The sequence below is a fragment of the Gracilinanus agilis genome, chromosome 4 (assembly GCF_016433145.1).
Source record: "Gracilinanus agilis isolate LMUSP501 chromosome 4, AgileGrace, whole genome shotgun sequence".
NCBI lineage: Eukaryota > Metazoa > Chordata > Mammalia > Didelphimorphia > Didelphidae > Gracilinanus > Gracilinanus agilis.
In genome coordinates this window covers 380,816,035-380,838,960 of record NC_058133.1, presented here as the reverse complement: position 1 = coordinate 380,838,960, position 22,926 = coordinate 380,816,035, and the positions used below count along the sequence as shown (strand labels likewise).

General features: G+C 34.9%; 1 protein-coding gene and 1 pseudogene across 1 annotated transcript in view; both read right to left on the bottom strand.

Annotated features, from left to right (window-relative positions):
- Positions 1–22,926, bottom strand: part of NCOA7 (nuclear receptor coactivator 7) — a 239,440-nt gene that overhangs the window by 187,528 nt on the left and 28,986 nt on the right. Inside the window, exon 5 of the mRNA XM_044676919.1 lies at positions 18,207–18,320. Coding sequence (XP_044532854.1) covers positions 18,207–18,256 — 50 coding nt within the window. The 5' untranslated portion in view covers positions 18,257–18,320. The remainder of the gene's footprint in view (positions 1–18,206; positions 18,321–22,926) is intronic.
- LOC123247870 lies at positions 9,430–11,036 on the bottom strand (annotated as a pseudogene).

The window sequence follows — 22,926 nt, the reverse complement described above, 5'->3', positions numbered from 1 at the left end:
ATATATATATATATATAGAGAGAGAGAGAGAGAGAGAGAGAGAGAGAGAGAGAGACTGATTTAAATTAATGTGCCCCTTTGCTGTTCTTCAGCTTTTAAAATGGATGAGACAAATTTATTAAAAGAAAAATAGTTGACAAGTCCTAACAATTTACAAAAAAATTTCAAGAAAAGTTGAATTTATATGTAAAGAAATACAAGCTCTAGTATCTAAACATCAAATCGGACAGATAAGAAATTAGGTAATTACTACATCAACTAGCCTTTATTATGTACCAGTATCTGTGCTAGGAGCTAGGGATACAAGTACAAAGAGTAAAACAATCCCTATTCCCAAAGAGTTTATATTCTAATAGAGGTTATAATACAAACATATATAATTATACAACCTAAATATAAAGTAGTTAGATACAAATAAGGTAGTTTCAGGAAGGAGGCTCTAACATTGGGGAAATGAGTAGTCAGGAAAAAACAATGCAAAGGATGGTACTTCAGTTTCATTGTTTAGAAAATCGTTACCTGTCCTAGTATCAGTTCTAAGACAGACAAATGGCAAGGGCATTCTTGTTGGGGTTAAGTGAATGGCCCAGAGTCACATACCTAGGAAGGACCTGAGTCCAGATTTCAACCCAGGACTGGCTCTTTATCTACTGAGCTACCTAGATGCCCCTTAAATTTATTATTTTTATTTTTATTTTAATTAATAATCATTTTCATTTTTTCTAGATTAAATACCCATTTTCTGATATTTTGTGATCCATGTTCTCTCCCTCCATCCCAACCCAAAAAGGCAGGTAATATGATATAGGTTGTGCATATGTTATCAAACAATAGATATTTCCATGTTCATAGGCTATAAAATAAGACACATATTGCTTACACTAGAGAAAAAATCATGGAAGAAATAAAGTGAAGAATAGTATGCTTCAATCTGCATTAAGACTCCATTTGTTCCTTTTTTGGTGGTGGATATCCTTTTTTGTCACGAGTCCCTTGTAGTTGTTCTGGATCCTTGCCTTGTCATTTATGTGTGTGTGTGTGTGTGTGTGTGTATCCCTTTAATAAACAACAAATAAAATGAACATTTCCATCCTTATACATTGCATGAGAAGACTGTACATGAAACTGAATCCCCATAATGTAGAGTCCACTTTTTAGAAAAAGTATATACAAAATGCTATTTGTAACTTTCAAAGCTGTTTTGCTTTCCTGTAATTCCTTTGGACTTTCCATCTGTTCTCTTCTCTTTTAGTGGGGAAAAGAACCCTATCTCAACCTTTTCTCTGATCTATATTCCTCCCAAAAGAAAAAGAAAAAGAAAAAAATTTTAATCCTTATAACAAGTATTCATGATCAAGCAAAATAAATTCCCACAATGGTCATGTCTAAAAATCTATGTTTTGTTCTACTTTTCAGCCCAACATCTTTTTCTCAGTAGGTGGGTAGCTTGTCTCTTCACTGTTTCTAGAATCATGATTGATCATTGCATTGATTAGAATTTTGAAGTCTTTCCAGGTAAATTTTCTGTACAATTTTGTTACTGTATAAATTGTTCCCCTGGTTTTGCCTACTCTACTCTGCATCAGTTCATGCAAATAGTCTCAAATTTCTTAGAAAAGGTAATCTTTTGACATTCCTTTTGAGCAATATTTCACAACATTCATATACCACAACTTGTTTGGCTGTTTTCCAATTGAGAGATACCTCTTTAGTCTCTAATTTTTTTTTGCTATAAAAATAATTAAAAAACAGCTATAATTATCTTGGGACATGTAGGTCTCTTTCATTTTTTCCAATCTCTTTAGAGTATAAACCTAGTAGTGATATTGTTGGGTCAAATGGCATGAATGGCTTAGTGACTTTGGGGGTGTAGTTCAAAATTTCTAGAATGATTGGACCAATTCATAGCTGCAACATAGCACTGATGTATTTGATTGGCCAAAGTCTCTCCAACTGTCATTTTCCTTTTTGGTTATTTTTCCAATCCGATGGAATGAGGCAGAATTCCAGAGTAGTTTTAATTTGTATCTAATTATTAGTATCTTAAAGCATACTTTCATAAAGTTATTGATAGCTTAAATTTATTCCTTTGAAAACCTCAAATCCTCTGACAATTTATAAGGAGTAATAGATCTTGTTAAAATTAATTTGAATGAGTCCCTTATATATCTTGGATATGAGACCTTGATTAGAGAAACTTGTCTTAAACATTTCCCCACTCCCATTTGTTTTCCTTTTTTAGTTTTAATTGCGTAAGTTTTTTTCATGAAAAACTCTTTAATTTTATGTAATAAAAATTGTCCACCTAATTTTCTGTGATTCTCTTTATCCCCTTGGTTATATGCTTTCAGCCCCATCCCCATCTTTTACATTATCAGAACACAGCAAAGAGTTAAAGAAAATAAAGGGATTCTGCCTACTACCTAGAGATCTTCCCAGATCAAGACCTAGACATATAAATGAGAGCCATTATTGTCTTCTTTACTAATGCTACTACTCAGTAAGGGAGGAGGCAGCATAGTGCAAAGGAAAAAGCACTAGAATCACAAGACTGTTCAAATCCCACCTTGGATACTTGTTACCTCTGTGACACTGTCAAGAAAAACTTGTCTTCTTGGACCTTAGTTTCTTTTTCTGTAAAAATTAAGAAACTGGTTTAGATGGACTCTAAGGTTCCTCCCAGCTCCAGATTTATAAACCCATCCTGGACATTGTCTTTACAATTAAAAAAAAAAGTTAATGCTTTGCAATGCAAAGTTATTCTCTACAAGCATTCCTTTCTACTCAGAAGGACTTTGCTTTTTAAAAGAGCATGGAGACTATAATGACACACAGAAATCTGACTGTCCATGCATTGTAGATCTTGTTTGAACATTGATGGAAGCCAAAAATATTTGCTGAGTTAAGTGAACTGGTAATCATAAAAGTATAGGCAGTTACAAGATTATCAATGGACTGTATTCCAGAAGTTCCTATGTTAAGTCAGTGTTTTGTAAAAGTAAAAGTATTTTCCCATAAAAATAATGTTATCTATGTTGCCAAACTAGCCAACAAATGCAAGTTTAACCCAAAAATATATAATATAATCAAAAGAGGTGACATGATGGAATAGATAGAGGACTGGCCTCAAAGACAGGAAGACCTGCATTCAACCCTGTTTTCTCACACATCTTACTTAGGTCACTGACCAAATTCATTCAACCTCTCAGTGCCCTAGCAGGTCTCTCTCAATTTCTTTTTTCTGAACTAAACAAATACTAAATAAAATGAATATTTCTATGAATGTGGGATGATAAAAAAAGAAGACTGTATATGGAGGTCTGTGTCTCTCTATAACTTGCATTTCTTTTTAAATATATAATAAGTTTAACATATAATTTTCAAGATTCTAATGGCCTGAGATTCATCTAGCCTTTCTTCTATTCTCTTTTGTCCATTATAAAAATGTTTCAAAGACATCTCTCAATCTCATTTTTCTTACTTTTTTCAGGGCTACCTATCCCTACCCCTCTTTTTCCTCTCATCTCTTACCAAAACTTAAAAGAAACACAAACAAATAGTAATAGTAGAACAAAACAAATTTCCACACTGGCCATGTCCAAAAATGTATGTCTCAGTCTACATCTTGATTTACTGTTAAGAAGTGGGTAGCTTGTTTTTAAAGTCAATGGTCCTCTGGTATCATGGTTGGTCATTGCGTTGTTCAGAGTTTTTATATTTTCCCTCAATTACATATAATGATTTTTAACATTTGGCTTTTTGTGAAAATTTGAGTACCAAATTCTCTCCCTTCTCCCCTTGCTGAGACAGTAATCTAAGAGAGATTTTATATATACAGTCATGTAAAACATTTCCATATTAATCCTTTCCTGGAAAAAATATGAACCAAGAAATTGAAGAAAGTGATCTATAGTATGGCTTGGTCTGTATTCAGATACCAACAATTCTTTCTCTGGAAACAGATGGTATTTTCCTCATAAATCCTTTGGGATGGTCTTGGATTTATTGTATTGCTGAGAATAGTTAAATTAGCCACAGTTGGTCATTGTACAATAAATTTTGTTATTGTGTGCAATGTTCTCTTGGCTCTGTTTATTTTGCTCTACATCAATTCATGTATTTACACTCCTTTCCAAATTTTTCTGAAAACCTCCTCCTTGTCATCTTTAAAATTTTTATTTATTTGTTTTTAAAATATTTTTCCATGTTTACATGACTCATTTTCTTTTCTTCTCTTCCCTTCCCACTCCCAGAGCCGATAAGAAACTGCACTGGGTTGTACAAATGTTATCACTTGATACTTATTTCCATATTATTGATTTTTGCTGTAGCGCAATCTTTTAAAGCCAAATCTCCAAATTATATACCCATATATACAAGTGATAAGTGAGAAGTCACATTTTTTTCTCTTGCATTTCTACTTTCATAATTCTTTCAATGTGGATAGTATTCTTTCTCATAAGTCCTTCAGTAGTGTCCTGGATTATTGCATTGCTACTAGTAGTAAAGTCCATTACATTGGATAGTTCCATAATGTTTCACTTTCTGTGTACACTTTTCTCTTGGTTCTGCTCATTTCACTCTGCATCAGTTCACTGAGGTTCTTCCAACTCACATAGAAATCCTCCAGATCATCATTCCTTACAGCACAATAGTATTCCATCACCATTATATACCACAATTTTTTCAGCTGTTCCCCTTTCGAAGGATAATCCCTCATTTTCCAATTTTTTGCCACCACAAGAATGTGGGCATGAATATTTTTATACAAATATTTTTCATTATTATCACTTTGAGGTACAAATCCAGTAGTGGTATGGTTAGATCAAAGGGCATAAAATCCTTTAAAGTCCTTTGGGCATAATTCCAAATTGCCTGCCAGAATGATTGGATTAATTAACAACTCCACCAGCAATGCATTAGTGTCCCAGTTTTGCCCCATCCCCTTCAACATTTATGATTTTCTTTTATTGTCTTATTGGCAAATCTACTAGATATGAGGTGGTATCTCAGAGTTGTTATGATTTGCATTTCCCTAATTAGGAGAGATTTAGAACACTTTTTCAGGTGATTACTGATAGTTTTGATTTATTAATCTGAAAACTGCCTATTCATGTCCCCTGACCATTTATCAATTGGGGAATGGCTTCATTTCTTGCACAATTGACTTAATTCCTTATAAATTTGAGAAATTAGACCTTTGCCAGAGGTTTTTGTTATTTTTTCCCCAATTTGTTGCTTCCCTTCTAATTTTGGTTGTGTTGGTTTTGTTTGTACAAAACCTCTTTAATTTAATATAAATGAAATTATACATTTTACATCTTGCAATGTTCTCTGTCTCTTGCTTGGTCTCAAATTCCTTCCTTTCCCATAGTTCTGACAGGTATACTATTCTATGTTCACCTAATTTGTTTATGATTTCCCTCTTTATATTTGTCATTTAATCATTTATAATTTATCTTAGTATAGGTTGTGAGATATTGATCTAAACCTAATTTCTCCCCTACTGTTTTCCAATTCTCCCAGCAGTTTTTGCTAAATAGTGGGTTCTTATTCCAAAATCTGGGATCATTGGGTTCATTAAATATTATTTCGCTGCTGTCATTTATCCCAAGTCCATTCCATTGATCCGTCCTTCTATCTCTTAGCCAATAGCATATTGTTTTGATGATCACTTCTTTATAGTGTAGTTTGAGATATGATATTGCTAGGCCCCCATCTTTCACATTTTTTTTCATTAGTTCCCTTGTTATTCTTGATCTTTTGTTCTTCTAGATGAACTTTGTAATCTTTTTTTCCTAATTCTTCAAAAAAGTTTTTTGGTAGCTTGATAGGTATAACACTGAATAAGTAAATTAATTTAGGTAGGATTGTCATTTTTATTATATTAGTTTGTCCTACCCATGAGCAATTAATGTTTTCCCAATTATTTAGATCTACTTTTATTTGTGTGAAAAGTATTTTGTAGTTATATTCATATAATTCCTGAATTTGTCTTGCCAAGTAGATTCCCAGATATTTTTATACTGTCTAGTGATTTTAAATGGAGTTTCTCTTTCTGACTCACTGCTGAGTTTTGTTGAAAATATATAGGAATGCTGATGACTTATGTGGGTTTATTTTTTACCTTGCCATTTTGCTCAAGTTATGATTTCCACTAACTTTTTAGTTGATCATCTCAGATTCTCTAGGTATAATATCATGTCATCTGCAAAGAGTGATAGTTAAGTTTCCTCATTGTCTACTTTGATTCCTTCAATTTCTTTTTCTTCTCTAATTGCTACTGCTACATTTCTAGTACAATATTAAATAGTACTGGTGATAATGAGCATCCCTGATTCACTCCTGATCTTATTAGGAATGCTTCTAACTTATCCCCATTGCAGAGGATACTTGCTGGTGGATTTGTATAAATACTGCTTATTATTTTGAGAAAAGGCCCTTTTATTCCTATACTTTCTAGTGTGTTTAATAGGAATCGGTGTTATAGTTTATCAAAGGCTTTTTCTGTGTCTAGTGAGATAACCATGTGATTTCTATTAGTTTGGTTGCTGGTCAATTTTGGTCAATTATGTGGATGGTTCTCCTAATATTGAACCAGCCTTGCATTCCTAGTATAAATCCTACCTGGTCATTATGAATGATCCCTGTGATAACTTGCTGTAGTACTTTAGCTAGTATTTTATTTAATATCTTTGCATGTATGTTCATTAAGGGGATTGGTCTATAATTTTCTTTCTCTGTTTTTCAGTCTTCCTGGTTTGGGGATCAGCACCATATTTGTATCATAAAAAGAATTTGATAAGATATCCTTCTTTGCCTATTTTGTCAAATAGTTTATAGAGTATTGGGATTAATTATTCTTTAAATGTTTGATAGAATTCATTTGTGAATCCATTTGGCTCTGGTAATTTTTTCTTAGGGAATTCCTTGATGGCTTCTTCAATTTCTTTTTCTGATATGAGATTATTTAAGTATTCTGCTTCCTCTTTTGTTAATCTAGGCAATTTATATTTTTGTAAATATTCATCCATTTTGCTTATATTGCCATATTTATCATCTTATTATTGGGCAAAATATCTCAATAATTGCCTTAATTTCCTCTTCCTTAGAGGTGAGATCACCCTTTTCATTCATGATACTATTAATTTGGTTCTCTTCTTTCTTTTTAGAAACCAATTCTTTATCCATTTTTTAAAAAATATAAGCTCTTAGTCTTATTTACTAGTTCAATAGTTCTTTTACTTTCAATTTTATTATTTCAAATTTGGTCTTTATCTGAGGGTTTTTAATTTGTTATTTTTCTAGTGTTTTTAGCTGTATGTCCAATTCATTAATTTCCTATTTCTCTTTTTTGTTAATATAGTTACCCAGGGATATAAATTATCCCCTGAGTACTGCTTTGGCTGTATCCCATAAATTTTGATATGTTCTTTCCTCATTGTCATTCTCTTCAGTGAAATCAGTAATTGTTTCTATGATTTGTTCTTTAACCCACCACTTCTGGAGAAGTCAATTATTTAATTTCCAATTAATTTTTAATTTGCCTCTCCATGTGCTCTTTTTTAAAGGTTATTTTTCTGTTGTTTTTATTAAAAGGGGGAATAAAACTATTCTGAAATCTTTTGACAAAAAGGCAATGAAGAGATATCTGGCACTCAGAAAAGATACCAGGGTGCAAAATCACAAATTTTGTGATTTTGTCTGAACCCAACACTGTCCCCCCCAACCTCTCAGCAGTCAGGCAAGGGGACCATTTGAGTGCATTGGGGAAATACATGTATGTAACTCTGAAAAACTGTATAACTTAGAAACCCTATAAACATTACTAAAATCTAAAATTGTTTTTGCCTCTATATAAGGGATTTTTAAAAATATATCAAAAGGCCTGCTTTAATGACATGTTAATCCCACCAGAAAATAAACTCCTATAACCCCTCCCTCCATCAGTAACATGGTTAAGTTGACCAGCCAACTCATAATTTTTACCACCCAACCACCACTTTCCTCCAACTTATGTATGCTTCATTCAATGTGTGCTTGTTAAAATTATAGCCACCATAAAAGACTATCTGCCTTTTGACCCAGCCATACCACTGCTGGGTTTATACCCCAAGGAGATCATAGGGGAAAAGATTTGTAAAAAAATGTTTATAGCCACGCTCTTCGTGGTGGCAAAAAATTGGAAAATAAGGGGATGTCCTTTAATTGGGGAATTGCTGAACAAATTGTGGTATCTGTTGGTGATGGAATACTATTGTGCTAAAAGGAATAATGAACTGGAGGATTCCATGTGAACTGGAACAACATCCAGGAATTGATGCAGAGTGAAAGGAGCAGAACCAAGAGAATCTTATACACAGAGACAGATACACTGTGGTACAATTGAATGGAATGGACTTCTCTACTAGCAGCAATGCAATAATCCAGGACAATTCTGAGACTTATGAGAAAGAACACTATCCACATTCAGAGGAAGAACTGTGGGAGTAGAAACACAGAAGAAAAACAACTGCTTGAACGCAGAAGTTGATAGGGATATAACTGGGGATGTAGACGCTAAACAATCACCCTAGTGCAAATATCAATAATATGGAAATAGGTCGCCACCAGCTGGTTCCTGCTGCCTTGTATATGGATGGAAAAGAGGGTAGTCAAGAGACTGAACCACAAGCTGAAAAGATGGCCAGTCACCAAAGCTGGCTTTTTTTTTTTTTTTTTTTTTTGCCACAATTCCTTCTAGCATTCCTTGCTCCCTGCTTCTGACCATCCCTTCCCACCTACCTCTGCCTTTCCTTAGCTTACAGGCCAGACTTTAATCCAAACACCCCATAATGTTTTTTTTTGTTTTTAAATTTAAATATAAAAATGCTACTCTGCTTTGGGTGAAGGGAAGATGGATGAGTGGCAAGAAAGCTCCTTTTTTCTTTTCTAAAATTGAGTAACCCCCATTGATTCACATAGCCTACTGACTATCTTCTGGCTAAAGGTTTCTTTCTCTAAGACCAGGGAAAATATAAAGATGCCCATACAAAAGACAAAGGGATTGTTTTCCTGCCTACCTAAGCTGAGACAACCACCCCTAACTAATTCTTATCTTTAAAGAAAAGTAGGTTATACAGTCTCATGTATGAATTTAATACTCTTCTCCACTCCACCAAAAAAAACACAAACCCAAGTAAATTCCTTCCCCTACCCATTTTCCACTCTCTCCAACCCCTCACTGGCCTTTCTCAAATATTTATTCTTTTATTTTTTCCCCTGAAGTTGTAAGTTTCTGTCAGTGTACAAACTTGATTAGATGGAAGCAGTAGTTATGTTCCCCAACTTTCCCCCACTAACATACTATTTCTCAGTCTTCAAAAAGTCCTCAATGATGGGAAAAGATTAAAAACAATCACTCGACCCTGTTCCTTTTCCCTGCAAAAAGCAAGGAGTTATCTGTGGGCACAAAATACTGTGGCATTTTGTGCCCTGAATTACATCTAATAGGGAAACATAGAAGAGGAGACAGATGAGGTGGAAGAGGGCATGAGTAAAAGGCTATGGGGTGGGGGATACAGAAGGTATCTTTAGGTCTTGTCCACTTAGTTTTTGTACTGAATGGATTCATCTCCTGTCTTATTGAGGAGACAGGTACACATAAGTGCTTCTGAAACTGTGTAAGGGTCACAGTTGGCAGAGGGACAATGTTATTCAAAATAGCCCTTTTTCTCCTGCCCAACCATCCTAGGAATGCAGATGCTGGCACCATGGTTGACTACACCAGCAGAGAAGTCATTGATGTTGCAGGTCTTGTTGAAAACCATCAGGCATCGGGCATTGTCCAGACCCCCTTTGGGATCATAGGCTCAGATATGATCCTGGTGTCTCTTACAGAATCTCTTAATTGCTTCTTCAATACGCTTTAGACTATTCTCTCTCATGGCCTTGGTACTGAAGTTAGTGTGGCAACCAGCTCTATTCCAGTTTCCAGGGACTGGCTTGGGATCAAATGATACAATAATTCCAAAATGTCACGCATTTGATGGAGGATAAAGCAAGCAACCCAGAGGTGATCTCCCATTTCAATACCTTCACAAGGTCCTATCTAGAACTCCCACTGAGCTGGCATCGCTTCAGCACTTGTTCCCCCCAATTTTGACTCTAGCATACAGGTAAGCATGGTAATGAGCTTCTGCTTTTTCTCTTCTATAGCCTTTGTCACTTCCCACACCACAATAATACAGGCCCTGAGGTCTAGGGAAGCTATTAGAAGGCCAACCAAAAGGGTGTCCATCTGTTCCCATGAGAGTATACTCTTGCTCCATACCAAACTAGGGTCTGTGGTTGGAGACCATATCCATTAACTATTTATAGGCCTCAAATTTATAATATAAATATTAACTATTTATAGGCCTCAAATTGGTCTCTTCAGGCTTTCGATTATACTTGAAAACTTCAGAGAATCAGTTTGTTGGGATTCTTTTGGAATGGGTCTCAGAACAGAGTAGCAGGAATGAGGTACATGTCAGTTTTTCTTTCCTGTTTAACATTTTATGTTTCTCATGGTCTTGTATTGAAAAGTCAAATTTTCTGTTCAATTCTGTTCTTTTCATTAGGAATGTTTGAAAATCCTCTATTTCACTGAATGCCCATTACACCCTTCCCTTTGCCCCCTAAGAATTTTACACAGTTTTGTTAGGTTGGTAATTCTTGGGTGTAGTCCTAACTCCTTTCCTACTTTGGAATATCATATTCCAAGCCCTCTATTCTTTTTATGTAGAAGTTGCTAAGTCTTTATTCATCCTGACTGTGGCTCCATGAAATTTGAATTATTTCTTTTTGACTTCTTGCAAAAATTTTTCTTGACCTGGGAGTTCAGGAATTTGACTATGATGTTCCTAGGAGTGTGTATTTTAGAATATCTTCCAGGAGGTTGCTAATGGATTCTACTTTACCTTCCTGTTCTCGATAATATCAGGAAAGTTTTTCTTGATAATATCTTGAAAGATGATGTATAGGCTATATTTTATTTTTATCATGGCTTTCATGCAGTCCAGCAATTCTAAATTGTCTTTCCTGGATATGGATCTGTTTTCCATGTCAGTTGTTTTTCCAATGAGATATATAATATTTCTCTCCATTTTTTGATTCTTCTGATTTTGTTTTTTTGTTTTTTGAGGTCTCATGGAGTCATTAGTTTCCATCTTGCCCAATTCTAATTTTTAAATAATTATTTTCTTCATTGAGTTTTTGTACCTCTTTTTCCATTTGGCCAATTCTGCTTTTCTAAGAAGTTCTTTGGCAGATTTTTGTGCCTTTTATCACTTGGCCTATTTTGTTTTTTAAGATATCATTTTCTTCAATATTTTTTGTTCTTCCTTTACCAAGACATCAACTAATTTTTGATGATATTCCTGCATCACTCTCATTTCTTTTCCCAACTTTTTTCTACCCTTCATATTTAATTTTTAAAATATTTTTGAGCTATTCAAGTAATTATTTTTGGACTTGAGACCAGTTCATATTTTTCTTGGGTGTTTTGGATGCAGCAATATTTACTTTGCTATCTTCTTCCAAGTTTGTGTTTTAGTCTTCCTTCCCTGTCACCAAAATAACTTTCTAGGCAGTGTTTCTTTTTTGTTGCTGTTTCCTCACATTCCAGCCTTTTCTTGTCTTTTAACTTAAAACAAACCTATTACCCATAACTGCCATTCCTGTGGTGAAGGGGAAACAGTCCAAAGCTTTAGGTTCTTTGTGCCTTCAGAGCTGGCTCTGGGAATCTATAAATTTTCAGTTCTCCTAAGGTTGTATGATCTGAGGAGAGGTTTTTAAATACTCTCCCAGCTTGTGTACTGGTCTATGAGTAATGAGTAACCAAAAGCACTCTTTTCTGTCAAGGAACTGAGACCAAAATCCCCTGACCCCTACCCCCAAGATAGCAAGCACTGGCATGTGATAGTACTCCTCTTCCCCTTGGGACTATGACATGGATATGAGTATGGGTAATGCAACAGAGTCCTACACTCAGAGCCAAAAAAGGGACCCGTATAATTGACTTCTAACCAGTTGTCCCATCTGTGACTTTTGTTGCTTACTTAGTCATTCCAAGGCCTGTGCAATCACTCCAAGGTTTGCCAAAGTGAGGCCTGCTTTAGCAGGCTACTCTGTGCCCCACTTCCAGAAGAGTATGACAGACCTTCTCCTGCTTACTTCCCAAGTTGTCTGGGCCTGAAAAATTGTTATGACATTTCATAATTCATTTTGATGCATTACATCAAAGTTATTTAGGAAGTAATTTGGAAGAGATAAGGCAGATCCATGACCTTTTCCACCATCTTGACTCTGCCCTTAGTTCTTTTACAATGCTATTGTTTTTGTATAAATTGCTTCCCTTAAATGCAAATCAAAACAACTCTGAGGTCCCGCTTCACACTAAGCAGATTGGCTAACATGACAGCAAAGGAAAGTAATAATTATTGGAGGGGATATGGCAAAATAGGGACATTAATGCATTGCTGGTAGAGTTGTGAATTGATCCAACATTCTGGATGGCAATTTGGAATTTTAAAGCCCAAAGGGCTTTAAAAGACTTACTGCCCTTTGATCCAGCCATACCACTGCTGAGTTTATACTCCATAGAGATAATAAGGAAAAAAGACTTGTACAAAAATATAGCCACACTCTTTGTGGTGGCAAAAAATTGGAAAATGAAGGGATGCCCTTTGATTGGGGAATGGCTAAACAAATTGTGGTATTTGTTGGTGATGGAATACTATTGTGCTAAAAGGAATAATGAACTGGAATAACATCCAGGAATTGACGCAGAGTGAAAGGAGCAGAACCAGGAGAATCTTATACAAAGAGACTGATACACTGTGGTAAAATAAAATGTAATGGACGTCTGTATTAGCAGCAATGCAATGACCCAGGACAATTCTGAGGGATTTATGGAAAAAAACGCTACCCACATTCAGAGGAAGAACTACAGGAGAGGAAACACAGAAGAAAAACAACTGCTTGAACACATGGGTTGAGGCGGACATGATTGGGGATGTAGACTAGAAACTACCACACCAATGCAACTAATAACAATTTGGAAATAGGTCTTGATCAATGACACATGTTAAAACCAGTGGAAATGTGTGTCGGCCATGGGTGGAGGGAGTGCGGTGGGGTGAAGGGGAAAGTAGGAGCATGAATCATATAACCATGTTAAAAATGAATATTAATAAATGTTTAAAAAATAATTAAAAAAAAGAATGTAATGGACTTCTCTACTAGCAGCAATGCAATGAGCCAAGACATTTCTGAGGGGCTTATGAGAAAGAATGCTATCCACAACCAGAGAAAGAACTGTGGGAGTAGAAACGCAGAAGAAAAACAACTGCTTAAGCACATGGGTCGATGGGGATATGATTGAGGACATAGGTTCTTAAACGATCACCTTAGTGCAAATATCAATAATATGGAAATAGGTCTTGATCAATGATACATGTAAAACCCAATGGAATTGTGCATTGGCTATTGAGGGGGCGGGATGGGAGGGGAGGGAAAGAACATGAACCATGTAACCATGGAAAAATTTTCTTAATTAATCAATTAAATTAAATTAAAAAAAATAATTTGCTTCCCTGGCTCTGTCTACTTAATTCTGTATCAATTTATACAAATCTTCTCAGGTTTCTCTGAATCTCTCTCTTTTATCATTTCTTCTGGTTCAATAGTATTCCATTATATTCATATGGAATAATTTGCTTAACCACTCCCCAAATGATGAGTACCTTCTTAGTTTCCCCTGTCCTTTGCTATAACAAGCAAAAAAAAATAGCTGCTATAAATTTTTATATATAATAAATACACATCTTTAATCTCTTTGGGATCTAGTTCTAAGCAACTCTCTAAGGCAATTTTCCAGAGGTGGCAATGACTTGTATTGAAAGAAGTTACTTCACCTGAAATTTCTCTATACTAGTGAAATAAACTATAAACTAGTGAAATCTCTGTAGTAGAATCAGAGAATATCAGAAGCATAAGATCATAATTTTGTAATAATTCAACCAATTTGTAATAAGAAACCAGCATATTGACAACAATAACAATCATAATAGCAGCTAGCATTCATGGGTCAAGCTCTGTGCTACATGCTTTACATATATTATCGCACTTGTTCCTTACAACAATCTTGAGAGATAGATTCTATTATTATACCCATTTTGCAATTTTGAACACCAATTGAAACAAAGGTTAAGAGATTTGCCCTAGGTCACACACATAGTAAGTGTCTAATGCTAGAATTAAACTCAGCTTTTTAGGTCCAGTGCTTTATCTACTACACCACCTAGTTTCCAAAGGAAGATGATTAAGTGACATGAATTGAATAAACTGAATGCATTAGACTAGGACAAGTGCTAGGTAAAGACTATCTACCACAACCTTCTATCCCTACTATACTGAGGACTATTTCTAAACCATCATGAAGAAGGAGGCACTAAGCTATTCCTACTGACTAACATATTTAAACAAAATATTAATAAACTTCTTTAGGGGCTTAACTTTAGCTACTGGAGTTACTGAAAAAGAGAAATAAAAAAGGCAAAGTACTTACCATACAATTGACTAAACTACATGGCACACTAGTTCTCAAAGTAAAAAACAGTGGTTACTTGGAAATGTGAACAGAGAAGTAACAGAATTTTCAAAAGTAATTTTCAAAATTTCATTTTGTGGAGTGAGAAAGTTTGTGGATTACCTGGGCAAACAATCTGTACAGTGGTTTCAGATTGAGATTGTTGGGGCAAGCCAGGTTTTGGAGGCTTGAATGGTTTTAATACTAACTTGGTTTCAAGAAGTAGAGTTTATAATTTACAGTTCAAAGGGAAATTTGTGACTGCTTGAATTAGATTGGTCTTACTCCTTGGCCTGATTTTACATTGTATTATAGATACCTTATTTGGAATGCTCTCAGGCAACCAGTTTTAGCAAAGGCTTTCTGGTCTTTACTTTCAGAAAGCAACTTCTGAGTAAGCATGTTATGTGCTAACAGTTCCCCTTTCAGTTCATTTCATTTGTGTATCAGAAAGCATTTCAAAAGCTATGTTATCTTGTAGCTGATTTCTTAACCAGTTTTCATGGCTCTTGCTTTTTGTTTTTCTTCTGATTTATTTCATGATGATAGTCAAACTATTAGTTTCCTGTTTTCTAAGATGATCTTCTTATTAATTATACTCTTGATTTATATTTTCATAGATTCAGTAAGGACTACTTCTGTTTTGCTTTTATGTCCTGGGACTATCACTAGGGAGGTTATGTGTTTGCTTTTTATCTTTTCTTTTTTTTTTTTTGAAAGGCAGGTAAAGAAAATTTGGCAACTCTGGTCCCCATTTTTTACTACCCTTTGACTATACTGTTCTACAGTCAGAATTCTATTTTACAGGAATTGTGTTCAAATAAATAAGCATTTATTCATTACCAACTAAATGCCTGGTATGTCCTAGGCATCTTAGAATTGATATTGACAAGAAGGTATAACCTGTCTAGAAGTGGTACACCAAGTTTACCCATGTAGTCAGTCCCTTATCTCTAGTTTCATTGACTTTAAAGTGTCAGTCCAGAGGTGAAGTGAGTTGCCTCAGTTTCCTCAACTGTAAAATGAGGATAACAGTAACATCCACCTTTGAGGGTTATGGAGAAGATCAAATAAGGCAATATTTGTAAAGTCCTTAGCCCAGTATTTGGCATGTAGTAAAGTCTCTGCCTTCTTCCTTTAGAGAAGTTTATATTTCACTCAGTGTGCTGACAGATATAACATGTATATGTATAATACAAGGTATTTTGAATAATGATCAAACACTAACATGGGAAGGTATTGGTTTATGGAGAAAGTAGCTACAGGGTTGAGTCTTTAAGCAGTAGGGAAATATATTCTAAGCTTTTGAACAAATTTATGGAGATTTACAGAAGCAGGAGATTAGTTAACAGTCTAGTTTGAGTTTCTAATCAGAGAATGGCTAACAATCTATTGTTACTGGCTGGAAAGCAGAGGAATAAATAGTATCAGATTAGAGTGAAAAGTTAGGTTAGAGCCAGGCGGTAGCTTGAATTCTTGTATTCAGGGTGCTACTGAAGGTTTCTATACAAGAGAATGACATTGTCAAGGCTGTGCTCTAGGAAGATTAATCTGACAGCTATATGGAAAATGAATCAGAGGGTAGAGATACTAAGCAGGGAGTCCATTCAGGAAGCTATTAGAACAGTCTGGGTGAGAAGTAATGAGGGTTGAACTTGGATAGCGGCAATGTATTTAGAAAGACGCAGAAGGATATAAGAAATGCTGTCAAGATAGAATTGCTATGACTTGGCAATTGATTGATTATTGTGGCTGTGGGAGAGGGAAGAGCCAAGAATATCTCCTAAGTTGATAACCTGGGTGTCTAGGAGAATAGTTACCCACAAAAAGAAGGGAAGTATGGAAGAGGGGCAGGTTATTTAGGGAAAGATTAGTTCTATTTTAGACATATTGAGCCTGACACTGAGGAGATTTACCTCAGATAAATGAAAACAGGAACTTGGGAGTTCAGAAGAGAGATATGTATTTGGGAGTGTCTATGTAGGCATGATAATTGAACCCATGGAAACAGGAAGCAAAGGAACAGAGGAAAGAGAAGAGGGCCCAGGACAGAGTGTTGGCATATTCCTCTAACAAGGAAGTTTGTTTATTTGGGTATTTTAGAGATGCAAACTGCCACAACTCAATGAGTTTAATTATCATCCATCATATTACTTTCAATTTATAGGACAGTTAAGTCAAAAATGGTATAAAGAGGAGATCATTAAATCAATTTTTAAAAATTCATTTAAATAAAAATCTCTTTGCTTGCTTCACATTTCACAGAAGAAAGACATAAATTTAAATTATAGCTCAAAGTTCATATTTCACAGCCTCACTTTGTCTTCGATTATTCTTAGTCACCTCAGCTACAGAATGACAAGATGTTATGACCCTATACGGTACAACATGTCTATTCTTTGTTTTACTTATTCCATCCAATTCTATCTTCATCTCTGATACCTGCACTGCTCCAGGTACCATTCCTGACTTCTTTTTTCTCCCAACAAATCTTTTTCTTTCTTTCTATGATTGTACTGACTATGTCTTAAGAGAAATCCTTTTTCAAAGAGATCAATTTTACTTTTCCATAAGCTACACTGATGATTTACTATTCCCCAGAGTAGTTTTTTCTTTTTGTTTTTCTAAACTACAGCATTTCAGTTTCTGACAAAAAAAAATTTAAAGACCCTCTATTTTAATCTTTACTTTCCAATCAAATCATATTCTGTTTAAGCTAGGCAGAATTTCATAAAATCTCATGTCTAGATATGAAAAATAAAAAGCATATGGCACAGATGCTATTTAGTACTTTTTCAAAACATTAAAATGCTACCTACTCTAGTATTTCATCTCGAAAGACTAGTCTGCATTTGTATTTTACATTGTCAGTCTGAGCTCTGAAAACATTTAGCCTCCTAAGGTGATTCCCAGATATTTTCCATAAAACTATAATTCAATAAAAAAGACTATAAAAATATTTCATTTCAATAAATCCTAATTTCAAGCTAGCAATGCAGACAAATGATTTTCTGTTCCTCAAAATAAATGTGTTCAATTTTTTCTTTCTATATCCAGTACCTAGCTCATAATAACTTGCATGCAGTATGTTTTTAATAAATGTTAGATGAATTGCATACACACAATAAATTAAATTAGAAGTTAAGCTTTCTGATAATGAGGATTCTATCAATTCCATCTACCTATAAAAATATTTATAGCGGACTTCTTGGAACTGACAAGCAGTAGCCACTGGGTCACAGATTTTCAGTACTTGAGCAGCAGAAGCTAAGCACTCAAGACTTAAAATTCAAGGTAGCTTGCTAATGGTGAGATTCAAAAGCAATTTGCAGTTCAATTCACAATGACAGCTGCATTCTCTAAGTAACACTGATAATAGGCCTGGCAAATTTGACAAAGGAAAGAAAGAATAGGAGATAAAAATCAAATGCAAGTGAGAAAAATGTTGAAGGAAACTTACTTAACTCTTCCTAGTGAGTTACCTACTGTGCTTGTTACGGTTTTGAAATATGATCGACCCAGTAAAAATAGAGGACAAAGTACACTCAACTAACTTATCCAATCACTGAAATAATTGTGAAAAACACATGCTTACCGAGCAAAATAGCCTTGTCTCCGTTCCTTCTTCTCTTCCTTGGTGTCCATGGTAGCCAGTAAAAAGTGCAAAGTGAGTATTTGGGAAATCCTTTTTAATCAGTGCTTCATATCCCTGGAAGATAAAAACAACAACACAACTGTAGATGAATGAGCTCATGTAACTGCCAGTATCAAGAACAAAGCAGTGTAGACCCATGACAAATATAGATAAACTTTAACCATAAAGCACAGGTCATGTGGTACAGTTAACAAAGGCTAATTCTGCATAAAATACAAATTATATTAGAAGGAGTTAAACTATTGAATAAAGGGGCTGGTATAAACTTAAGTTAAAGGGTTTTTCTTATGGCAAAGGAATTATTTCAAAAGTTGGCCACAATAACATTATTGTGTTTCTTCTTTCCAATTCAGAATCTAAACCCTACTTTTGATATCATGTTTAATATCTCCAATGAATTTTTTATCTCACAATAAATTCAAAGAAAAAAAGCACATAAAATGATTAATGGGGATACTTCCTCTCAGGAATCAAATAAATAAAACATTTCTTTCAATCATTATACCTATAAATTAAAATACCTAACATTAATTTTGGAAACATTATGTAATAGGGAAAGCAATTTTGGAGTCAGTGTATGTAGGCTGAAATGCTGGCTCTTCCATTTACTAGCTGTGGGTCCTTTGGTTTCTTCATCTGTAAAAGGAGGGAAATGGACTAGATGACCTCTAACCTTCCAGCTATCTATCTGATTCCAGAATGAAAAACAGGGACTCAGGAAGGGAAACCATTTATACCCATTCTGTAAAAGACTGGTCTTCTGTTCCTGCTAGCCAGAATTCATTCTAAGGTATGTTTCATAAAGAAGAACTTTGAAAGGTTGTCACCATACTCTTCTTTCTGCTTTTATCATGTGACTTCTCTGCTTCAAAACCATCAATGTCTTCCCTGTTGCCTAATGCATCATGTTTAAATCCTTCTGCCTAGCTAAGTACTAAGATGTAAGTTCTGATCCCAAATATAAAAATGAATTCACTTTTTAATTCATTCACCAGGTAGCACTGAGTGGCCTGCTATATGCAAGACACAATCCTGGCTGCTAGCATCATGAGACAAAGATTTTTAATACCATTCCTGACCTGAAGGACTTTGTAACCTAGTAGATTTGTACACAAATAACTATTTACATGGAAGCCATATGAGTAGCACAACAAGATCTCTTTAAACAGAACCTCAGAGGAGGGAAGGATTTCATTAGTTGTAGGGATTAGGAAAGCCTTCATTAACGAGGTACCATGTGAATTGATACTTTAAAGATGTGGATGGATTTCAGTAGGCAGAAATGAAAGAAGGGGAGAAGAAACTATATGAAAGACATAGAGATATGAAAGTCTAAGGCTTCTTTAGGGAATCACAGAAAGGATAGGTTTGGCGAGACTGAGTGCAAGTTTCATATAGTTAAGTATGGGGAGATATAGAAAAGTTGGGTCTAGATCACTAGATGACAGGCTAAGAAAACTGATCTTTGTGAGTAATAGAAAAGCACTGAAGACTTTTAAGAAAGGGAGTAATAAGATTAAGATTAATCTGTCATGTAGGATGCAGAAGTGTTTATGTAAATGTGAGTGTGTGTTGGGTGTGGGGGGAGGAAGCTTGAGGCAGAGATACTAGTAATTAGTAGGCCACTTTAACAGTCTGGAAACAATGTGATAAGAGACCAAACTTGGATATTGCTAGTGGGAATGAGAAATACTCTGAACCAAACATATCTAAAGGCGATTAGAATCAAACAACATTATTATTAAATAACTACTATGTGCCAGACACTGTGCTAAAAAGTTGAGAAGATTGGAAACCATGCTATATTGACACATTACATATATGTACATATGTGTGTATATATATGTACAGACTGACATATTTAAGTATAAATCAGTTTAAAGAACTGAGGATATTTAGACTGGAAAAGATACAGTTTGGAGAAAAAAGGGTATAATAGTGATATTCAATTATTTGAAGGGGTACCATGTCTAAGAGGGGCAAGTTAAGTGGCACAGTGGATAGAGTGCTGGGTCCAGAATCAAGAAGACCCGAGTTCAAATTTGACCTCAAAACACTTTCTAGCTATGTGATGCTGGGTAAGTCACTTAATCCTGTTTGCTTTAGTTTCCTTATCTATTAAATGAGCTAGAGAAGGAAAATGGCAAACCGCTCCAGTATCTTTGCCAAGAAAACCCCAAAAAGGGTCAGAAAGAATCAAGATTGAAAAAGATTAAACAATAATAATGACATATCTAAGAGGTATAAAACTTGTGCTTGAGCAAAGAGCGCTGGATGGAAATAACAGAAAGGTGAATTTTGTATCATCTTTTCCTCCTGGATATTCTCTCCTTTCTGTGGTGTGTGTGTGTGTGTGTGTGTGTGTGTGTGTGTGTGTGTGTGTGTGACACTGTTCTCTCCTATCTTCCTACATCCTTCCTTCTCAGTCTCCTTTGCTAATTCATCATCCATATCATGACTCCAAGTGGGGTTATTCCCCAAGGTTCTAAGTCTTTATATACTTCTGTTTCTATACACTCTTTTGGCGATCACATCAATTGTATTATCATCTCACTGCCTCACAGATATGGTACATTCCAACGATGTACTTAGGATGTATAAAGTGGCTACTCACTGTGTAGTATCTCACACTTTTTCAGAGGGGCATGTTGATAGCTACACATTTTATGTTTTATCTTGCTCACTTTAACTTGCCCTCACATTAGTGGGTCTGGATTATCATGTAGTGATACTCTAATTCTCTCAGGATCCTAAGGATTACCCTCTATTGAGGGGAAATATACTCACTACTCACTAATCTAATACTTAAGCCTTCACTAATGCACTTCTATTTACATAGCCACTCATGAGTGAGACATTTTTATATCTTAAACACATAGACCCAGGTCACATTATCTTATAAATGTACTCCATGTCTAAAGGAAAAATGTTCACACATGAATAAAGAAATGCCATAAACTTCAATCTCCTCTTTCTGTATTAAAAACCATCTGTAAAAGTTCCTTTATGAAATGATGGAGTCTGAAGGCAGACTAAAACTAAAACTTCAATTTCTTCTTTTTTTTGTTTAAGTTTTCTTCTACAAAACAATGAATATGGGAAAATGTTTTATATTATTGTACATGTAAAATTATATCAGATTGCTTGTCATCTCAGAGAGTGGGAGGAGAGAATTTGGTTTAAAATTGAAAAAAAGTGAATTAAAACATTTTAATAGATGATCTTTAAGAGACTAAAAAATGTTCCTTTATGAGCATTGCTTCTTTTAGCAAGAACAATTGTTAAATAAGTTGTAAAAATTCTTCCACTGATCATCTATTCTACGTTTTACTAACACCTTATTAGGGGCAATGTATCAGTCAAAACAGGCAATTTGCTGGATGATTTCCCTGATTCTCTGCTCCAAGCAACTTCTCTGAAGAGTAGGACTACTAAACAAGCAATGTAGCACCCATCATTTTCAGCTTTCAGCTTACTGAAATGTCTTTTTTACCTTTGTCTCTTTATCTTTTTGATGTTTAGTCTCCCAAGTCCTCTCTGTGAATGAAACCACCTTAGTTTATGGCTAATAATCAAATTCTCATTTTTTAACTATAATCATATAAATTACTTGTCCCATAATCATAAAACATTTCTGACATCTATATCACCCTAGAATATTAGTTTGATATACTAGAAAATTAGCAATAATTACCTTAAAACTCTGAGTAAGAGTAACTATTTCTCTTAGATTTTTGTTCAGACCTATGCATCAAGATAGCTTTAACTCCACAATAAATTACTCCATTGAAAAAGATAATACTTTATGCCTGTTTCTCTTGAGTTTCCGTTCTGCAGCACCAATTATCTTTTGGACATTTAAAATTATACACCCCAAAGATATCTCAAATTCATTATCTCTAAAACAAATTTAATTATCTTTACCTTCAAACCCACCTCTTTATGCAAATGTCATTATTTCTGGTGAAAACACCATCATTTTTTCAGTCTCCCAGGTTCATAAGTATAGCATGATTCTCAATTCTTCTTCATGCCACTTGACATTTCTCCCTTCTACAACATTTCTTGCTTATTCAGCTATCACTTTACTCACCCAGATGCTAACTCAATCCAGGTCTTCATCACCTCTCACCTAGATTATTGGCATGGCATCCCAGTTGATCTTCCTGCCTTGCCTCTCCTCATTAGAGTATATCCTCTCACTACTGCCAAAGGGATTTTCCTTAAGCACAGATATGACTCTACCACTCCTCTATTCAGCAAAATTCAATAACTCCCTTTTGCATTTAGGATTAAATGTAAACTCCTTTGTTTAACTTTTAAAGCCCTTCACAACCTTACTCTACAACCTTAGTTCCTAGTCTCATTATACATTAATCAATCTCCCATATTCTGTGATATAACAAAATTGACTTTCTCTCTCTTTCTCCATTCAACATTCATCCATCTTTATGTCTTTGCAATAGTCATCTTTCATGCCTGGTAAGGATTTTTTCATTACCACTGTCTCAGAATCTCTTCCTTCAAGTTGCAGCTCAAGTAACACTTTTTCTATAAAACCTTCCTTGATCCCTACACTACCACTACAGTTAGTGATCTCCTCCCAAACTATCATGTAGTTTACTACTTTGTGTAATATATATATATATATATATATATA